This window comes from Carassius auratus, chromosome 21 (assembly GCF_003368295.1).
Source record: "Carassius auratus strain Wakin chromosome 21, ASM336829v1, whole genome shotgun sequence".
Taxonomy (NCBI): domain Eukaryota; kingdom Metazoa; phylum Chordata; class Actinopteri; order Cypriniformes; family Cyprinidae; genus Carassius; species Carassius auratus.
Window position 1 is genome coordinate 10,119,204 of NC_039263.1, and position 21,201 is coordinate 10,140,404.

At 37.1% G+C, this 21,201-nt stretch overlaps 1 protein-coding gene, 1 long non-coding RNA gene and 3 other non-coding genes across 9 annotated transcripts; all 5 read left to right on the forward strand.

Moving 5' to 3' along the window:
* Positions 1-2,272: 2,272 nt before the first annotated feature.
* trnav-cac (transfer RNA valine (anticodon CAC)) lies at positions 2,273-2,345 on the forward strand. Its single transcript has one exon. It is a non-coding gene; the product is annotated as a tRNA-Val (tRNA).
* A 395-nt stretch (positions 2,346-2,740) lies between these two features.
* LOC113038421 (uncharacterized) lies at positions 2,741-8,313 on the forward strand. 2 transcript variants are annotated; one of them, XR_003274787.1, is made up of 2 exons: positions 2,741-2,839; positions 7,400-8,313. It is a non-coding gene; the product is annotated as an uncharacterized LOC113038421 (long non-coding RNA). The 2 variants fall into 2 exon arrangements; XR_003274786.1 differs by lacking the exon at positions 2,741-2,839 and adding an exon at positions 2,848-3,580.
* Positions 8,314-12,674: 4,361 nt separating this feature from the next.
* Positions 12,675-12,747, forward strand: trnav-cac (transfer RNA valine (anticodon CAC)). The gene has a single exon. It is a non-coding gene; the product is annotated as a tRNA-Val (tRNA).
* Positions 12,748-14,219: 1,472 nt separating this feature from the next.
* Positions 14,220-14,292, forward strand: trnav-aac (transfer RNA valine (anticodon AAC)). Its single transcript has one exon. It is a non-coding gene; the product is annotated as a tRNA-Val (tRNA).
* Positions 14,293-14,684: 392 nt separating this feature from the next.
* LOC113038423 (methionine adenosyltransferase 2 subunit beta-like) lies at positions 14,685-20,827 on the forward strand. Of its 4 annotated transcripts, none has more exons than XM_026195818.1 (7): positions 14,685-14,790; positions 17,306-17,500; positions 17,580-17,694; positions 17,777-17,923; positions 19,431-19,627; positions 19,815-19,928; positions 20,191-20,827. In XM_026195818.1, exons 1-7 carry the CDS (start codon positions 14,761-14,763, stop codon positions 20,365-20,367), a joined length of 975 nt encoding a protein of 324 aa, XP_026051603.1. In that variant the 5' UTR covers positions 14,685-14,760; the 3' UTR covers positions 20,368-20,827. The 4 variants fall into 4 exon arrangements, with proteins under 4 accessions (XP_026051603.1, XP_026051604.1, XP_026051602.1 ...); XM_026195819.1 differs by having other exon boundaries at positions 19,434-19,627; XM_026195817.1 differs by lacking the exon at positions 14,685-14,790 and adding an exon at positions 15,271-15,581 and having other exon boundaries at positions 19,434-19,627.
* The last annotated feature ends 374 nt before the right edge of the window (positions 20,828-21,201 follow it).

The window sequence follows — 21,201 nt, forward strand, 5'->3', positions numbered from 1 at the left end:
TATGGGTCCTAAGGCACTTCTGTTGGAAGAGCGCGTGCTCCCGTATAGCAGAGCACTGAGAGAATGAGCACAGGCATTCACATTCGCGGCATTTGCGAGAGCGTCGCGAAAAGTCACAAAAGAAGTGTGTTTTTGGTTGCCAGGGCAATGCCAGGGCATTTCGAAGATGCTGGTTTTACAAACAAGGACCAGTTTGACGCCGGATTTGCACATTGTTTATTTCTTAAGGATAATGCAGTCCCAACGAAAAAGGGTCACGATCGTGTGTTGCAACCACATGCGGTGAGTAAAACTGCTTGAAATATCTCTGTGTTGTTAACTTAGCTATCGGCGCGTAAGCACATCAAGTAAACAACATGCGATGTTGTCATCAAACTGCACTTTCCACATGTACAGCTTAAAAAAAAAAAAAAAAAAAGACGACATAAAGTGGAACTTAGTCATTTTCCAAAACCGCTAAGCAAATATATACAGTTTCAGTACATACCACATAGAGACGCCTTTGCTGATGCTGCTCTTGTTAAATTTCAGCCTCTGGATCTGTGTCACAGCTTCCACATGCTCTCAACTCAAAAGCCTACTGTCGCTCGTGATTCTTTAGCTCCGCCCACACATCACACCTCCAGACGCTCGTGTTTTTCCGGGAAAAATCGGTACAGACTATCTTTCTCTTATAAATATAATAAAAATAAAGACTTTTTGGAGTTATGAAGGATGCAGTACTACTCTATAGGTACTCAAGATTAACAGGATATTGAGTGAAAACAAGCATTTCACCCCCCCTTTAATGATTAAAATTATAATCCACATGTAAAACTATGTGCAGCACATTTTGCTGAGGACAGCGAGCTTCCTCAATCTCAATCAGTTTAATGCCGGATTCGCACAAAGATTATTCCTGAAAGATGGAGCAGTTCTCTCTTTGTCTGGAGAAGGCGTTGTTTATGGAACACAACCGGTAAGTGTATCACAACACAGGAACCACTGGCACAATCAGAACTTGTTACGTGTTTCTGAAGGAGGGACTTTATAGAACAAGGAAGTCATCAGCCCGTTTTTATGACAGTGAAAACAGCGGTATACAGATGGGTGAATTGTGTGAAAAATACTGTGTTTTTTACAGGCGAAACATGAACACATGTTATATTGCACACTGTAAACACAATCAAAGCTTCAAAAAAGCACAAAAAAATGGGACCTTTAAAACCAATACAATTCCCATCATAACCCTGAAATCTATTAAATTTTCAATTGTTTTGGGAGGGGTTCTATTCTATTTTTTGTTGTTGTTTGTTTGTTTTTGTTTTTTCAGCAGACAAGATTATAATGGTATAACTACTTTTACAGAATTAACTTAATTACTGAATTTCACTGGAAAGATTATTTTTTTATCTAAATAAAAGAACTGTATTTCTTTAGTCAATTTTTAAAGTATTTTGTTACATTGTATTTGGGATTTCAAGAACAAGTGGAAAATGTGCTGAATGTATTATTTCATCAAGTGAAATTAGCAAGCAGTTGGGCTGATTTTACATCAGTTTTAAACGCAGAGCCAGGCGCGAGTTGATGCAGGTTTCCGCGTGTGCGTCAAGCCTCATCCATACTGCCAGATCCGCTCGTGGAGATTTGCGGTGCAGGGCCATGCGCGGATATATACAGAGCATTAAAAACAGGCTATGTAAGTGTGACAATTGTGAACGGCTCTTCACAGGCTTTTGCGATTAGCCAATCGCAATGTCTCAAATTGCGATTTCGCACACCCCTACTTCAAATTTCCAATTAATTCCAATAAATTCCCCAAACTTCCCATATATTCCTTTTAAATTTCAAATGTGAATCGTTACATCCCTACATGCTACTAGTTTTTGCTGATCATGTTGATTTGTCCGCAGTAAAGTTCAGCTGATGTCTTTTTTTATTTGTGTTAGTTAAATTAATTTTGTGCTACATAATTTTGCAAGCCCTCAGAACAATGCATAAGGATGCAATTTGGGATGCATCTAGTTATTCTTGGCTACCTTATTACCAACACATCTGGAATGAAAACATCAAGAACCAATAGGTGAAGTTAACTCTAGCGCCCCCTTGAGTACTGAGGTGTGTTACTCCCACAATAACACACATTTGGAATGTTAAGAGATCAAACACTACTGACAGATTTGAGCTATATTGCCAAATATTCCTATTTGCATTCATGTGTAAAGTATCTTTATTACCTATATTAAGTGTGATAGATTACGAGTAGAAATATGCAAAGCAGGGGAGACATGTGGTTTCCGTAGTGTAGTGGTTATCACGTTCGCCTCACACGCGAAAGGTCCCCGGTTCGAAACCGGGCGGAAACAACCCTTTTTTCCCCCACACTTCTCCAAATACCATTCAAACTAAGAATGTCCAGTTAAGTACACAGGCCAGAAACGTTTAAAAATACCAACATAACATCAACCAGTAACATAAATATCTAGATACCCCTTTTCACCCTATCCCTACAAAGAAAAAAATATATATTAATAATTCTTGAATATAAATTTTTGTTACTGACAATTTAACTGGGATAAAAATATAGTTTTATCTAAAAAATTACGAAAGAAAGAAAGAAAGAAAGAAAGAAAGAAAGAAAGAAAGAAAGAAAGAAAGAAAGAAAGAAAGAAAGAAAGAAAGAAAGAAAGAAATGGCCCACAGTTGGGACTTCTATATGAACACAGACCAGGACTTTTATTCTGAAATCACCATTGGTACTGCAGAACAAGGACTTGGAAAAACATTTTCATGCTAAAGGCTTCATACTTCACCTGCATGTATTCCAAATATGCCTGGTTTTAACTACGGGGATTATCAGGTAAAATTTACATGGATTCATGTCGCATGTATGTGATCTAATGTAGCCTCTATATATATGTTTAGAAATTTACAGATTTCAGTTGCATCTCTGTGTGAAGCTAATAAAGCAGTCAATTCTGTTCTTTGGTAAATGTATTATTCTAATGACATCTATATTATAGAAATCTGTGTTTCAGGGTGAAAACTAAATATACATCGCCGGATTTTGCTCTATTTTGGGAACTCATTCGCATTTTGCCGTCAATCTATTTTAAAGTTTAACTTCTATAGAGTCTTTCAGTATTTTGTAATTCCTATTACATATTAATTTAAGATTATGCCGATATTTATACTGATGACAGTCTTAGATGCTGGAACATAAAACAGCTGACGCGAACTAAAGCGAAACTCAGCCCCATAGAAACTGCGCAAAAGTGCGCAGCTATTATGCGCCAGAACACTTGTCTTTGATTTGGCCAAAAGCTGTTGTTTACACTGCAAGGACGGCATAGAAATTCGCTAATCTGCAGAACATAAACAGGCGTCAGACTAACGTGCGTATGTTCTAGCGATCATAACGTACATGGGCCTATTTTGACAGCACAAGCCACCCGTTACAAGAGGGTTTTTAGGATTGAGTGGCGCATTAGAAATAGAGGTCTCTACTCCAAGACATCATAACAATAGCCACACTGAAATGAGTATCAGAGATAAAGAGCTTAAGATACATTTCAAACCAGGGCACGTTGAGTTTGTTCAGGTAAGTTAAGATTGTTGGTCAATTTCTAAGGAAGCACCATCATGGTACCCTAGTGAAAAAGAAGTGTGCTTAATTGTATTAAAAGTATACTTGTGTACTTCCAATCTTAAAAGTATACTTTTTTAAAAGTCCATTTGCAGGTAATATCATATAATTGTAAATTAAAGGCCACTTTAGTGTACTTAGAGATTACACTTTATTGACAATAGGTCTTAACATAGTTAAGTGCACTTTAGAAAAATTTCACTTTATGATAATGTCTAATTAAGTATTACCTATACATTTGACATAATTATGATTTTATTGTATTTTAAAGAAGTAGACTTATTTTTTTATATTTTACGATATACTAAAGCACATGTAAAATAATTGATTTTAATTTCAACTTAAGTGTGTTCTCTAAAATTACATTTGTTAATGTATTTTAAATGTATTACTATTTAGACTATAATATATACTATGTGCATTAATGCAATTAATAAAAATAAACTTCAATACATTTTCTTATACAGTATACTCCAATAAAACTTGATGAAATTTCATCACAAGCTCCTGCTCTATGAATTCTATAAATTACATTTTCTACATAATATTTTCTGAAAGTAATGTATTTGTATTTAATAGTACCATAATTTACAGAATACTTTCAATATCATTATGTTGTTCTAAGTCATTTAAACACACATTTAAGTGCATTAATTGCAAGCAAAAGATTAACGAATCTAAACCAAATTAATTTGGATTCAAATAGACTACATTTGGTTTGTAACATAGGCTAATCTGCACTGTAAAAATGACTTTTAGCTAGGTGAATAAGTCTAACCATAGTCTTTGGACTAACCACACAACGAATTAGAGCAACCTGAACTTCAGTAGAAATGGAAAGCTTGAAATAATAGGTAACCACGCAGTATTTGTTTGTTTAATGAGCATGCGCCAAAATATTATGTCATGACGGCGCACTACTTCAGCAGTTTTTGAAAAATGTGCCGTGCGCCATGTTTGTGTAATCGTCACGATGTGTGAGAGAAGAAACAAACGAGTAGAGGACAATGAAGCGTCACGTTTTGATGAGTACAGATGAGACATTATGTGCTGTAGACGATGAATCAAGTATGTATATCTTCATATACGTTTTCTTTATCCTTAATTTAGTCTTGCCATTCATGTGGCTTTCACCATAATGCGGCAGTTCTTGCTATATGAACTCAAGAAGTTGAATTAATCACATAATTTATCTCTGAATGCATTCTGATATCGGAATGTGATCGCGTGTGTGGACTAAAAACAATTGCCGCCGAGTAGTGTTGTGCCGTCCGCCGAGGGCCTTCCAGTGCCACCGCCAAGCACCGCGGAGGAGATCACCAAGCTGGTGGAGGGCCGAGCGGCAGTGCGTCTTGGAACCGGAATTTTTTCTTTTTTTTCTCCTCTCTCTCTCGTCTCTGTCACTCCTCATCCTTCCATCTCCTTTTCTCTCGCCTCGTCTGTCCTACCCCCAGGTTCCCGCAGGTCACTGTGACCGTCCCCCCCCCCGGAGGGTGGAGAAGAGCGCAGTCTCGGGAATGGGGCGGGGCCGAGAGCCATGGGAATTGGGGCGAGGCCGGTGGAGTGATTGAGAAATGAGCGACACCTACTCGACCCACCGGTCTCGAGTCCCACGGAGGACATGGAAGGATATAAAACAGGAGCAATGACAGTGAAGGACGAGAGAGGACCAGGCCTGGATTTATTTTGTTTGTGCGCGGCAGTCGTCCGTGAGGGGCTGCCGTGCTGTTTTGTGTTTATTTTATTATTAAAGATTCAGTTTGATTGTCAAAAAAAAAAAAAAAAAAAATCTAAACATAAAATAAAACCCAGGCCTGGTCCTTTCTCATACCTTCACTGTCGTCGCTCCTGTTTTATATCCTTTATATTGACCGCTGGGTCGAGCAGGTGTTGCTCATCTCTCCACTGGCCTCGCCCCGTTCCCACGGCTCTCGCCCCTGCCCCACTCGTCACAAATATATAATAATAAAAAAGGGATATTTATATATTTTTGGTAATTGGAAGAGTTCCTAAATTAGGAATAATCAATGTTTGTAAAAATGTTATCTATTTTTAAAGCCCAGTGTCAATGAAAATGGTGTGGTCAGGAATTCTGCGGTTTATGGGAAATCTGAAGGAACATCTATCTCCGAGTATTCTACCACAGTGTTGCCCTGAAGATTGTGGTAATGTTAATTCAGATTAGGGCTGTAGCTATCGAATATTTTAGTAATCGAGTATTCTACCAAAAATATCATCGATTAATCGAGTAATCAGATAAAATGTGTTTTTGCTTAATTAAAGTGCAATATTAATTATGCAAGAGAAAATAAGACTGCTGGGTTTCTTAAAATGAACAACTAAGTTTCCTTTTTTAGAAAAACAAATATTTTAATTATTTAAATGCATAGAATGCAATGTATACATCAAAAATAAACATTTAATTATTACCCATTGTTTCTCTGTCTGTAATTAAATGCATTTAAGTGCCATTCATTTGGGGTTTTAAATAAAGTATTTTCTGAGATGCACATTAAACATTAAACACATAAAACATTAATTTATAAACATTAATCTTTTAATTATTGAAAATTAAGCAAATGTAACTTTTTGGTAAACAAAAGGGATTTACTACTAAAAATAAAACATGGAAGAAATGCTGTATGATTAAACCTTAAAAAAAAAATGTTTGATTTTTGTGAATGTACATTTTGTAGGCTAAGTACATTCTGCTGAACAATAGTGATACATCTCTGGCAAATACTTGATTTAAACTAAACCGGACTTTTTACGTGTTGATGTACCTTTACAGTTCTGTGTATGTGATGTGACGCTAGATTTACTCAAATCTAATGGTCAAATGCTCATGAAGTGACTGTCAGAGCAGTTCTCGAGATGTTCTTCATGTGTTCATGTCCTTATTTAGTGAGACAGCAGACGCTGAAATTACCGCGAGCGTCACGTGCGTTTCCTTGTGTTAATAAAGGAAGATGCGCTTTTGCTCCATTCATTAACAGAGACACGCAGAACATGCAGGATTCATATTTAAATAGACGGTTCCAGCTTAATATGTAAAGATATTATTCCTTATTGTGATTTGATGTAAGTGTAATGGCCTATTTTTTATGAATTCATTCAAAATTTGGCAAATTCCATGCCATCCCGCGTTAAACTGTAAATTCCGTTTTTATGACTGGATTCCGCGATTCCCTCTGTGTTTTCTGCATCGCGGAAATCATAGGGCCCTAGTTGTGGAATGCCAGCTCTATCTTGCAATGGACACATGCCATGACATTCTCTTTACGTTTGCCCGCTCCCTCAAATCAAAACACTGCTGACTCCTTGCAGTATGCGATTTTGGATGCAGCGCTTGTGTCTCCTTCCGCTTTGTGGGTGACGTAAACGCGTTGTGTCACATTGAAAAAATCATTGCGAAAGAACCTGACATGAGATTTAAAATGAATTAAAAGAGGCTTTTAATCGAGTTACTCGATTTTTTTAATCGATTTAATCGAGTTACTCGAGGAATCGTTTCAGATCTTAGGTGATGCAGATGTGGTCAAAAGTTTACAAACATCTTGCAGAATATACTGCTTCATCAGAGAAGTAATTGCATTTTTTTAATTATTATTATTCTACCTCTCTACCCTCTTACTGCTTAAATTATTAACATTTTGTAGATACTGCAAGATTTATTTAAACTTTGGACTGAAACTGTGTCTATTGCTTTCACTCAACTGAACCATTTATAATGGCTGGATATGTTTTATAACAATTGTTTTTTCTTTCCTCAAGGAAGTTGTTTGGATTTTCCTGCCTCTTTGGATCGTTTTTTCCATTCACACAGACTGAGGAGAGATGGTGTGCAGCTTCATGACATGTGAAGTTTACTTCCGATGAAGAGCTTCTGGGACACTGACAGACAGCACGTCCCAGCAAGTTCATCTGGAGTTCTTTTTTTAAATGTATTTATTTATTTAGTCAAACTTGCATTCACTAATGCTGGAGTAAGATTTTATAAGAAAATGTTCGGTCCTGTTTAATGTTGGTGCTAGTAGAAGTTTGAGAACTAATGGCCTGATTTCACAGACAGGGCGTAAACTTAGCCAGATCAGAGTTCAGTTAGGACATTTAAGTCATTTTCCTTGACATGCCATAGAAAAAAATCATTACTGGTGTGCATCTTGAGACAAAACAAAGGCACTGGTATTTTTAAAGATCAGTCAGTGCAAGTTTCTATCAGTTGAAACAGCTCAGAATTACATTTTAGCCTCAGGCTGGTCTTAAGCCTTGTCTGTGAAACCAGGGGTACAACTAACCCACTTTGGTCATGTTTTACAATAAGGTCTCGTTTGTTGTACATGCATAGATAAATTTCTTTTCTTTTTTTTTTTTTTTTAAATGTGTGTTGTTTGTGTGTTAGTAATCCTATATTTTATGGCGACCAAATGACTCCACAAGTATAGTAATACCAGTAAATTTTGACTGTGTGGACATTTTTAGGTCTCCGATGAGGAAACAGATTTAGACATCTTGAAGATGGTGTTTTCCATGATGGTGAAATTTGCATTGTTCTCCAAACTCTTTCTAATAAGTAAGTTGAAGTGTTGTAACTGTATAGTGTTCAGTTTTTCTAGCGCATCAGCAAAAAGCATTTTAGTGTATTTGTTTTAGAGATTGATTTGTCAATAAATGTAGAGGGTTTATCATTTTGTGTTTTTGCTTTGATTGTAATAAGGTTATTAAGAGGTTATTATTATTATTATTATTATTTAATATACAAAATTTCAACTTTATTCCCAGAGATATATGACGTTGAATTATATTTCAGTTCACATTAATTGCTTGTTCAGAAGTACATATTTACCATATTTCAAATCACATATGAAATATACTAAAATCCCACTTAAATGGTTCAAAAATATCACTCAAAAGTTAAACTAATTGCAATTCATGTAATTTTAAGTTGTAATATATTTGAAATTAGTTACAAATAATATGCATTTATATGGTCAAAAACATTACATTTAATTTACACTTAAGTGTATTGTTAACTGACATTAAAGTGTAATTTAGTTCACATTAATTGCATGTCAATACATTAATAGTTCTCTTTAATGTATTGACATGCGCTTTATCATATGCTTTTTCCAAGTTTAACTAGTAAATACCTAATAGTTTTTATACAGTAGCTATCTAGCCAGCAAAATCAAGATATGACAAATATAAGTTGAGTTATGAGTTATCATTAATGGGCCTTTCACACAGGACGCGGTCTGCGCGCGGCTTGCCGCTGGGTTCAGCGTTGCCCTTTAGATACAACGCGATTTGCGCTGTGCTGCACTATGGCGTAGGCGGAGTTTTAAAAACTTTTAGCGGGAGCTCTTTCATAGTTTGTTGTTCCTCCTTTCGGTCAGCAGCAAAAATGTATCTGTCCCATTGTAAGCGAGCGATAGCGCTAGTCCTACTGATGAAAATTAAGAGAGAAGCAAGGAAGAAGGCAGTGGGTACGACCGCAAACTTGTATCGTACAGCTCAGGAAATTCTGACACACACACAGTACTAGCCGTTCATCCATTTTGATTTCTGTGCTTGTTTGGATCCCTCGATTCTATTGGTCGCGCTGGTAATCGTCACAGAGCGCAGCGGCAAAAGTTGAACTATTTTGAACTTTGACCGTGGCGTGCGCGCAAGCACGCAAATGATGCGCACCGCTGCGCTTGCGCTTAGGTCGACGCAGCAACAAAACATCCTTGCGCGGCACAAGCCATTGAGATGAATGGGTTTTATAGTGCTGCACAGCGCATACCGTGTCCTGTGTGAAAGGCCCATAAAGACATTTACCACCACCTACTGGCAGTTTTAGTTTATTATTAGAGTATCATTTCATTAAAGAAATAATTTTATATTTCCACAGTAATAATAATAAAATTGAGAAAATAAATTATTCAAGTTATAGTTCACCCAACCAAAAATGACAATTCTGTCATCATTTACTGACATTGTCCAAAAGAGTATATGTAATAAATGTTCTCAAACAAAATATTTCTTGCTGAACCTACTTTTTGTAATCTCTGTTTGATGCCTTGCACAACGACTTTAAATGATCTTTTCACAGTAATTTCTCCAAATTTGATGTGCAATTAATTAGATTAATTAACCACCACATCATGTAATTAATTAGATTAAAAATTGCAATCGCTTACCAGCCCTAAAATATAAATATATATATATAACGCTGTGTGATATGGGGAAGATATCTATTTGCGTTTTTTTTTTTTTGACAGATATTGTGATTGCAATTTGATTTGCGATTTTAACTTCGCAAAGTCAAGCCTCAACTCAATATTGTCAATAATGTGCAGCACAGTATGAGTATCATTAGCCAGCTGAAAAAAAGAAAAAGGAAATTCTTACAGTTTTCATTAAACCATTACAAAATATATTTTTGTTTTTGGCATTATTCCAATAGGAATTACAGTTGATCTATTGGTTGCCATCTGCCATATTACATCCCACCAATAGAATCCATCAAACAGACACCATTATAGTTTACATTATAGGTCCGTTCTTCATGATCCCATGTTTTAAACTGTAGTTCCTGCAGTAATGACATCACTAAAACAGTTTTTTGACTAACCTCCGCCCACATGGTCTCTAAAAAGTTTCTAAAATTAAGTTGTACGTTTGAAGGAGTATTTTTGTTCCAAAAAAACCTCTTCCGGTTTGTCACAAGTTTCGGAAAGTTTTTTTTCGAGTATGGCTCTGTGTGACGTTAGATGGAGCGGAATTTCCTTATATGGGTCCTAAGGCACTTCTGTTGGAAGAGCGCGTGCTCCCGTATAGCAGAGCACTGAGAGAATGAGCACAGGCATTCACATTCGCGGCATTTGCGAGAGCGTCGCGAAAAGTCACAAAAGAAGTGTGTTTTTGGTTGCCAGGGCAATGCCAGGGCATTTCGAAGATGCTGGTTTTACAAACAAGGACCAGTTTGACGCCGGATTTGCACATTGTTTATTTCTTAAGGATAATGCAGTCCCAACGAAAAAGGGTCACGATCGTGTGTTGCAACCACATGCGGTGAGTAAAACTGCTTGAAATATCTCTGTGTTGTTAACTTAGCTATCGGCGCGTAAGCACATCAAGTAAACAACATGCGATGTTGTCATCAAACTGCACTTTCCACATGTACAGCTTAAAAAAAAAAAAAAAAAAAGACGACATAAAGTGGAACTTAGTCATTTTCCAAAACCGCTAAGCAAATATATACAGTTTCAGTACATACCACATAGAGACGCCTTTGCTGATGCTGCTCTTGTTAAATTTCAGCCTCTGGATCTGTGTCACAGCTTCCACATGCTCTCAACTCAAAAGCCTACTGTCGCTCGTGATTCTTTAGCTCCGCCCACACATCACACCTCCAGACGCTCGTGTTTTTCCGGGAAAAATCGGTACAGACTATCTTTCTCTTATAAATATAATAAAAATAAAGACTTTTTGGAGTTATGAAGGATGCAGTACTACTCTATAGGTACTCAAGATTAACAGGATATTGAGTGAAAACAAGCATTTCACCCCCCCTTTAATGATTAAAATTATAATCCACATGTAAAACTATGTGCAGCACATTTTGCTGAGGACAGCGAGCTTCCTCAATCTCAATCAGTTTAATGCCGGATTCGCACAAAGATTATTCCTGAAAGATGGAGCAGTTCTCTCTTTGTCTGGAGAAGGCGTTGTTTATGGAACACAACCGGTAAGTGTATCACAACACAGGAACCACTGGCACAATCAGAACTTGTTACGTGTTTCTGAAGGAGGGACTTTATAGAACAAGGAAGTCATCAGCCCGTTTTTATGACAGTGAAAACAGCGGTATACAGATGGGTGAATTGTGTGAAAAATACTGTGTTTTTTACAGGCGAAACATGAACACATGTTATATTGCACACTGTAAACACAATCAAAGCTTCAAAAAAGCACAAAAAAATGGGACCTTTAAAACCAATACAATTCCCATCATAACCCTGAAATCTATTAAATTTTCAATTGTTTTGGGAGGGGTTCTATTCTATTTTTTGTTGTTGTTTGTTTGTTTTTGTTTTTTCAGCAGACAAGATTATAATGGTATAACTACTTTTACAGAATTAACTTAATTACTGAATTTCACTGGAAAGATTATTTTTTTATCTAAATAAAAGAACTGTATTTCTTTAGTCAATTTTTAAAGTATTTTGTTACATTGTATTTGGGATTTCAAGAACAAGTGGAAAATGTGCTGAATGTATTATTTCATCAAGTGAAATTAGCAAGCAGTTGGGCTGATTTTACATCAGTTTTAAACGCAGAGCCAGGCGCGAGTTGATGCAGGTTTCCGCGTGTGCGTCAAGCCTCATCCATACTGCCAGATCCGCTCGTGGAGATTTGCGGTGCAGGGCCATGCGCGGATATATACAGAGCATTAAAAACAGGCTATGTAAGTGTGACAATTGTGAACGGCTCTTCACAGGCTTTTGCGATTAGCCAATCGCAATGTCTCAAATTGCGATTTCGCACACCCCTACTTCAAATTTCCAATTAATTCCAATAAATTCCCCAAACTTCCCATATATTCCTTTTAAATTTCAAATGTGAATCGTTACATCCCTACATGCTACTAGTTTTTGCTGATCATGTTGATTTGTCCGCAGTAAAGTTCAGCTGATGTCTTTTTTTATTTGTGTTAGTTAAATTAATTTTGTGCTACATAATTTTGCAAGCCCTCAGAACAATGCATAAGGATGCAATTTGGGATGCATCTAGTTATTCTTGGCTACCTTATTACCAACACATCTGGAATGAAAACATCAAGAACCAATAGGTGAAGTTAACTCTAGCGCCCCCTTGAGTACTGAGGTGTGTTACTCCCACAATAACACACATTTGGAATGTTAAGAGATCAAACACTACTGACAGATTTGAGCTATATTGCCAAATATTCCTATTTGCATTCATGTGTAAAGTATCTTTATTACCTATATTAAGTGTGATAGATTACGAGTAGAAATATGCAAAGCAGGGGAGACATGTGGTTTCCGTAGTGTAGTGGTTATCACGTTCGCCTCACACGCGAAAGGTCCCCGGTTCGAAACCGGGCGGAAACAACTTTTATTTTTTACTGAAGAATTTTTAAAGTGTAACTAAACCCCTGGTCAGAGCCTGACTCCACCCACTGACAATATTTGAAAAATGCTGAAAAGTGGGCAGATCACAGCGGAGATAGAGGGGCTAACCGAGGGCAGGGCTGAGCGAGAGCGGCGTGAACCTGAGACCCACAGTGACGGATTGATTGACAGCTGCTGTCAGAGACGCTAAAATGGAGAGTGACTGTAATGACGCAATTAGCTTTGCAACAGAGTGATCGTTTGAAGTAGAGGACTTTTCTCACCTACCTTCATCTGAAGTGGAGGATGTCGAGGTGTTTGTTCATATCAATTCGAGCAACTGGCTCAAACTGCGGTCTTAACTCCCGCACCGCGTCGCTTTTCAGCATGAGCTGTGTGTAGAAGCCCATTTCCACCTCCATTGTGTTGGAGAAGCAATCCCGTGTAAAATGCAGTTTGCACACTCCAGCTCTAGGCGGGAACTTACGGTCTTCCAGACCAAGTGCATGCAATCACTGGCGCCTAATTTTAATGTCTGCTGGAAAACTATGCAGTCCAGCAGTGCTGTCACAACCAGCAACTCTACACCTACGTACCATCCTGACCACTGTACTAAATACAGATAAATCTACACTAACTTGAAGATCTAAATAACTATATAATTGATATGCTAAGTAGATGCTATAATAGTCTATCCTGGTCGTTTTCAATACTCGCAATTCCAACTCCTGACTCGCTAGTGATTTTTACGGAACAAGATGGTTTATACTGCCAAGGGCGTGGTAGCTCGTACCAAGGGGCGTGGTGAGCTGGAAACTGCTAACGTCACCTGCCACCACTTACATCACTTGCCACCGCAACATCCAATAGGAAAAATAAACTGCAGTAGCCACCGTTCAACCTGAAGAGGGCAGCACTCAGACGTTTATACACCATATATTGTAGAATTAAAACACTTTATACTCAAATGTCAAAAAAGTTACTCGAAATAATGAACAGCACTAATAAAGCCTCATTCTTATAGATCATTAACTAAAAAAAGTTGGTTTAGGGTTTAGTTACTCTTTAATTTTTATTCATGTGGCCTTTGTTTAACTGTCTACCTTTACTGAGATTTAATAGTACAGTATCTGTCTTTTTTTATTAAGTCTCTTCACAAAGTCTGCATGTTCACAAAGTCTGCATTTATGTGCTCCAAAATTTGGTAAAAACTCTAATGTTGTGAAATAGTATTACAGATTAAAATAACTATTGTTCTAATAATAATAAATCTATTTAAATATATTTTAAAATATAATTTAATCCTGTACAGCAGCAATTACTCACGTGATACTTCAGAAACCATTGTAATATACTGATTGGGTGCTTTTTTTATTTTTAATTGAAGATTAATTTTTTAACATTTCTTAATAGTTATCCATGATTGTAATTTTACGTATAAAAATAAAAATACCCACAATACTTTGCACATGGTTTCCGTAGTGTAGTGGTTATCACGTTCGCCTAACACGCGAAAGGTCCCCGGTTCGAAACCGGGCGGAAACAACCCTTTTTTTCCCCCACGCTTCTCAAAATACTATTCACACTAAGAATGTACAGTTAAGTACACAGGCCGGAAACATACCAACATAACATCAACCAGTAACATAAATATCTAGATACCACTTTTCACTCTATCCCTGCACAGAAAAAAATATATATATTAATAATTCTTGAATATAAATTTTTGTTACTGACTGGGATAAAAATATAGTATTATCTAAAAAAAATTACGAAAGAAATAAAGAAAGAAAGAAAAGAAAGAAAGAAAGAAAGAAAGAAAAGAAAGAAAGAAAGAAAGAAAGAAAGAAAGAAAGAAAGAAAGAAAGAAAGAAAGAAAGAAAAAGAAATGGCCCACAGTTGGGACTTCTATATGAACACAGACCAGGACTTTTATTCTGAAATCACCATTGGTACTGCAGAAAAACATTTTCATGCTAAAGGCTTCATACTTCACCTGCATGTAGTCCAAATATGCCTGGTTTTAACTACGGGGATTATCAGGTAAAATTTACATGGATTTATGTCGCATGTATGTGATCTAAGGTAGCCTCAATATAATGTTAAGAGATTTACAGATTTCAGCTGCATCTCTGTATGAAGCTAATAAAACAGTTAATTCTGTTCTTTGGTAAATGTATTATTCTAACGACGTTTATATTATAGAAATCTGTTTTTCAGGGTGAAAACTAAATATATACGATTTCAAGTTGTTTGGAAACGTTTTATGACCATTAACTTAGCTTTGTATCGCCGGATTTGGCTCTATTTTGGGAACTCATTCGCATTCCGCCGTCAATCTATTTTAAAGTTTTACTTGTATATAGTGTTTCAGTATTCTGTAATTCCTATTACATATTTTTTATTTACGATTATGCCGATATTTATACTGATTACAGTCTTAGATGCTGGAACATAAAACAGCTGACGCGAACTAAAGCGAAACTCAACCGCATGGAAACTGCACAAAAGTGCGCAGCTATGATGCGCTAGAACACTTGTCTTGTTTTGGCCAAAAGCCGTTGTTTACACTGCAAGGATGGCATAGAAATTCGCTAATCTGCAGAACATAAACAGGCGTCAGACTAACGTGCGTATGTTCTAGCGATCATAACGGACACGGGCCTATTTTGACAGCACGAGCCACCCGTTACAAGAGGGTTTAAGGATTGAGTGGCGCATTAGAAATAGAGTTCTCTCCTCCAAGATATGATAACAATAGCCACACTGAAATGAGTATCAGAGAAAAAGAGCTTAAAATACATTTCAAACCAGGGCACGTTGAGCTTGTTCAGGTAAGTTAAGATTGTTGGTTAATTTCTAAGGAAGCACCATCATGGTATACAAGCCGAAAGCAACTTTAATTCAGACGAATGCCTTATAACCAAAGGCGAGCTATTCGGTATAGTTTTCTGGTTTAACGTTAATACAAAAAAAGACAAATCGTTTGTTATCGTTATGGCATATTTTCCGTTCAGTTGTGATGAGATGAACGCAGCTGATGATGCTTGCATTGTTTATCAGTAAAAAGCAATATGAGTACTAACGTTACCTGAAAAATTATTCTGATTGTGTGATATATTTCATTTTCATTTAGGGCTCATCAAAAACTCTAGACTGATGTGTACACAGTGCCATTTAAGCCCTCTGTAGGTTAATTATATTAACCAGTTTCCTTTTGAGTGTCTAGGTACAAGTCAGTTGATTTCGAGTTGCAGTACAAATTCAACTCCACTCAGTAAGATGGAATTAAAACGCATGTCTGTCTAGTGCAAAAATATCACCTATGCCAACAACGTGTGTAAATGGATTGTGTACATCTATAATGAGAGAACTTTCTACAACAAAACAACCGTAGTCCAACCCAGCTGTAGTTCCACTAAATGTCCTGAGGGTGGCTTCATCGACTAATAAACACTCGAGTGCTGCAGCTTCAGCATCGACTGCATTGAACAATTTCGTGTGTCAGCTTGTGAGGCTGCAGATTTCAAATATTTGCAAATTGTGTAATTTATGAATGAAAATTTTATATGAAAAAGGTTCTTTGCTTTTTTGTTTTAGAGGATTAGCTGATTGAGGAAGTTTATAGTGGATTGTGCTCACGTATGAGGCTTTGAAAGCTATTTTAATACCAATGTAATTTTCTAAGGCCATTTCCAATTGTCTATATCACCATAAACTCGGTGAAGAACTTGTACTCTAACAATCGTATAATATAAACAAAGTTACTTACTTTCGTTACAAATATAACTCCTCTAGATGTATACTTGTACTGAAAAATTGAATTTCTTTTAAGAATAAAAACCCATACACAGGTAAGTTAAATTACCAAGACAACGTCTTTATAATAACAAAATATTAAATATAAGTTACCTCACACAATGAAATAAGTGACTCTCGAACATCTGAGGTAAACCGTAAATGAGGCCTAGTATCATGTAACTCCGCTTAAAGTCTTAAACTTTAACTTCAGTATTACAGTTCATCAACACGACAAAAGCTAGATACTAATTAATGTCACAAGAACGTTATAATATCTTACCTTTCTTCTCTTTTGATATTTGAAGTCGTCACAGTAAACCCAATCACTCATCCACATTGGATTTTTCCATCAGTTGTCATTAAACCCCGCGAACTGATATCGTATACCAATGATGTTGTAGGGGCGTGTCCAGATTCTGCGAAGGACGACTCTTATTGGTTTTTAGATTGTCAATCACATCTCGGACATGATATCGTTTTATCAAATATTTAAAATAAATGATAATAATATAATAAAATAAAACATCTCATAGACACAACGATTATGTGTTATATAATATACATCCAATGGATGGATACAATTATCAATTATTAAGAAAATATGCTTCTCAGACAGATTGCATCTGTTTTCTACTACAAACATATAGATTGCATCTGACATCTTGCAGATAAAAAATGTACATCATATAAAATGAACATCATATCTCAGCTATGTATGCATACTACTAGGGTATGTTTACTTGGTTCTGATATTTAGGATGAAGTCTACACTCCATACCGGCGCGTTCTTGTAACTGGTGCAACAGGGCTTCTGGGCCGTGCTGTTTACAAGGAGTTCAAGAACAATGACTGGGATGCTTTGGGATGTGGCTACAACCGTGCCCGGCCTTGTTTCCTGAAGTGTAATCTCCTGGATGACGATGCAGTGCGAGGGGTCATTCAGGGGTTTCAGGTAACTCAACTTTTAACTTTTTTTTTTTCATTCTATACATGTCTGATGTGTTCAAAGTATACATTTTTTTGAATGTCAGCCTCATGTCATTGTGCACTGTGCTGCTGAGAGGAGGCCAGATGTGGTGGAGCATCACACTGAAGAAGCCATGAACCTGAATGTGCATGCATGTTCTACTCTGGCCAAAGAATCAGGTTAGTAGAGGGACAAATCTGTGTTAGATATGGTTGAAAAAAGCACTAACTCATTAAAGTTCTCCATAAATCTTTACCACAGATGGCATCTTCCTCATCTATATCAGCACAGATTACGTTTTTGATGGACGCAATCCTCCCTATGGAGAAAACGATGCCCCTAATCCTTTGAATCTGTATGGGAAGTCCAAGCTAGAAGGTGAAAGGGAGATTCTCAGACACTGCCCAGGTATATTGTTTTTCAACCACATCTGAAAGGATCTAAACGGTTAGTTATGCCTTAACTGCAAAAGGGAAGCACTACGGGAAGTCGTGGCCTAATGGTTAGAGAGTTTGACTCCTAACCATAGGGTTGTGGGTTTGAGTCTCGGGCTGGCAATACCACGACTGAGGTGCCCTTGAGCAAAGCACCAAACCCCCAACTGACCCCCAGGCACCGCAGCATAAATGGCTGCCCACTTCACCTGGTGTGTGTACGTTCATGGTGTGTGTGTGTGTGTGTGTGTGTGTGTGTGTGTTCACTACTGAATGTGTTCACTTTGAATGGGTTAAATGCAGAGCACGAATTCTGAGTATGGGTCACCATACCTGGCTGTGTGTCACTTCACTTCAAAAGAAATATATTTAACAATGACCTAAGGAACTGTTCATTGATTCATAAAATACATTTTTAAAAAAGATTTTTGATGAGGACAATGATATAGGTATGATATAGGACAATACGGAACCCATTCTTGAGGAAAAATGCCTCAATTATATTTAAAGGCCCAAACTGATCAAAATATGAAGTTGATATTATTTATTTGAACTAAAAAGAGGGAATTCCGATATCTTGTCATGTAAATCAGAAGGATCTTTATAACATCAAAGCAGACAACTTTGATATTATTGCATATTAGTTGATATTATAGTTGTCACTTTGTGTCTCCCAATAATATGTCATAATAAGATCATTTAAATCTTTAGTTTAATGGTGAATTTAAAAAAAATCTTTACTGTGGAGTCAAAACATAATGCAATGCAGTACAAAGTTGATTGAGAGATATACAAATAAAAATCAGTAAAGCTTTAACAACCAAATGATGTACAGTATGTACTACAACCTTACATTTATTTGAATTATACTAATAAATACCTTAAAAAAAGTACAAACTTTTAATCAGATGATAGTAGGAATGTAGCAGATTGTATACAACAGGTTTTTTGCAAATCGAATAACAACCAATTATAGAGTTAAGCCTACTACTATATTACAGTATTAGGAGAGCATAAAATAAGGTGACCAAACCTGCCTTTTTCCCAGAACACGACCTGGCCTGGATTTCTATATTGCCTAAAATATCCATGTTTTGGCATTGTTTGCCCTGCTCAGACCAATTGTTGTATGACAAAAGTACCATGACTTTGATGTCATACTCCGATCTGCCTGCTCAGTGCTGCTTCAAGTCGAACACTAATATGTATATGTATTTGCATCGATTTTTATCGTTCTCTGTAGATCCCACCTGCTAACGCACCACGATTGGTCGATTACATACAATGTCTGAATGTTATTGGTCATTGTTATTGTGTCATTGAGTATGAAAACAGAAACCCAAAGCCAAAAACCGGATATTTTAGGCAGTATAGAAATCCTGGCCAGGACGTGTCCTGGGAAAATGGCACGTTTAGTCACCCTAGCATAAAAGGTATATTCCCTTTAAAAACAATCTCTGTTCTCTGTCTATTGCTCCAAGCAGGCGCAGCTGTTCTACGAGTGCCCATTCTGTTTGGAGAGGTGGAGAAGGTTGAAGAGAGCGCAGTGACTGTGTTGTGGGACCGTGTTCAGGAGGGAGCCGAAAGCTGCACCATAGACCACTCTCAGCAACGCTTCCCCACTTATACTAATGATGTGGCACGTGTCTGCCGGAACATGGCTGAGAGAGCCCTTCAGGTGAGTCGTTTGGTGTATACTTTATAGCAGGGGTGTCAAGCTCAGTTTAGGTCAAGAGCTGGATTGAAATAAGTCACTGTATGGTGACCCCGTGTAGAGAATGAATGCACGATATATGATCTACTTGAGCTAGTTAAGTCTAGAATCAACTTGACTTTTCAATACAGCATGTTTCTGTTGCCCCCAGGATCCGTCACTGCGTGGAATCTTCCATTACTCTGCCAAAGAACAGATGACCAAATATGAGATGGCCTGTGCAATAGCAGATGCTTTCAACCTGCCCTGCAGTCATCTAATACCTGTGAGTGAACAAAAAGCTGAAAGGATGCCCTAAATATATCCTCTGTCCTTCCTACAGTCTGTATATACAGTGCATTCCTTACCCTTGCCTGTAACCACATGCATATTTTATATGTAGAATGTGGTCTGTTCATGTAAACATGCTGCCTTCTAGTTTAAGAAAAACATTTTACTTCACATTTTTTTCTCCTAAATTTAGTTTTGATATTATCCATTTGTATTTATTTTGGTCATTAACCTGGTATATGTATGTGTGCATGTAGATGACAGAGCAGCCTGCTGGAGCAGGAGCCCAAAGGCCTCAAAATGCCCAGTTAGAGTGCTCACGTCTGGAGCTCCTCGGTCTGAGTGCGGAACCCACCCCTTTCAAGACTGCCATTCGGGACAGCCTCTGGCCCTTCCAGCATGACAAACGATGGAGGCAGACTGTCTTTCATTAAGGCAACAGCTCTATCCCAACCTCCAGAAGAAAACAGGGCCACACTCTTTAAATGTTTAGCATTTCAGTATTTCACTGAAGCAAAAATCCTATTTCACAGTCCTGAATGAAAACCGGTCCATGCTTTTTACAAGTCCAGCAGCTTTGTTTGATGTTCAAGTATACATCTATTATAGCCAACAGGTATTTCACCTTTATGTGATTTGCGCAAATTGCACTGTGGTTTACTGAGTCTGGCCTTGACTGTACTTTGTGTTTCTTTCCTAACTGTATTACTTTATGTAAATGACAAGTTGAAGATATTAATGTTTGATAAAAGAACAAATGATATCCTCAGTTTCTGCTGTTCCCTCTTTTTCCCTTAAAAAAATAAAAAATAAAAAATCTGACATTTACTTGAGGATGAGAGTGCAATATGATTGAAGCACAAGGAAGGTTAATAAAATCAAGCCTTTATAACCTATACATTTATTTTATGTTTTAATGTACTTTTTATTACTTTTTATAGTTATATAATAAACTGCATACTTTATGACATAAGGGTCATTTCAAGATGGATAAGGCAACAAACACTTGGAGATAACCGCAGCTGTTTTAACATGATATGACTTTGTTCTGAAGGCACGGCATCAAGATATTGTGGCTTAAAAGGTATGCCAGTAACCCTGCCTCATTATCACCGGATAAACATAATTCTGTAAATGATGACGCTTATTTTGTTTATTTAGTTTATTTTATTTTAACCATCACAAATGATGAAATCACTAAAGTTGGTTTTTGTAAGATCCCTCTAACCAACAAAAACCAGTCCCTTAATTGCATAGTTTCTGGTATT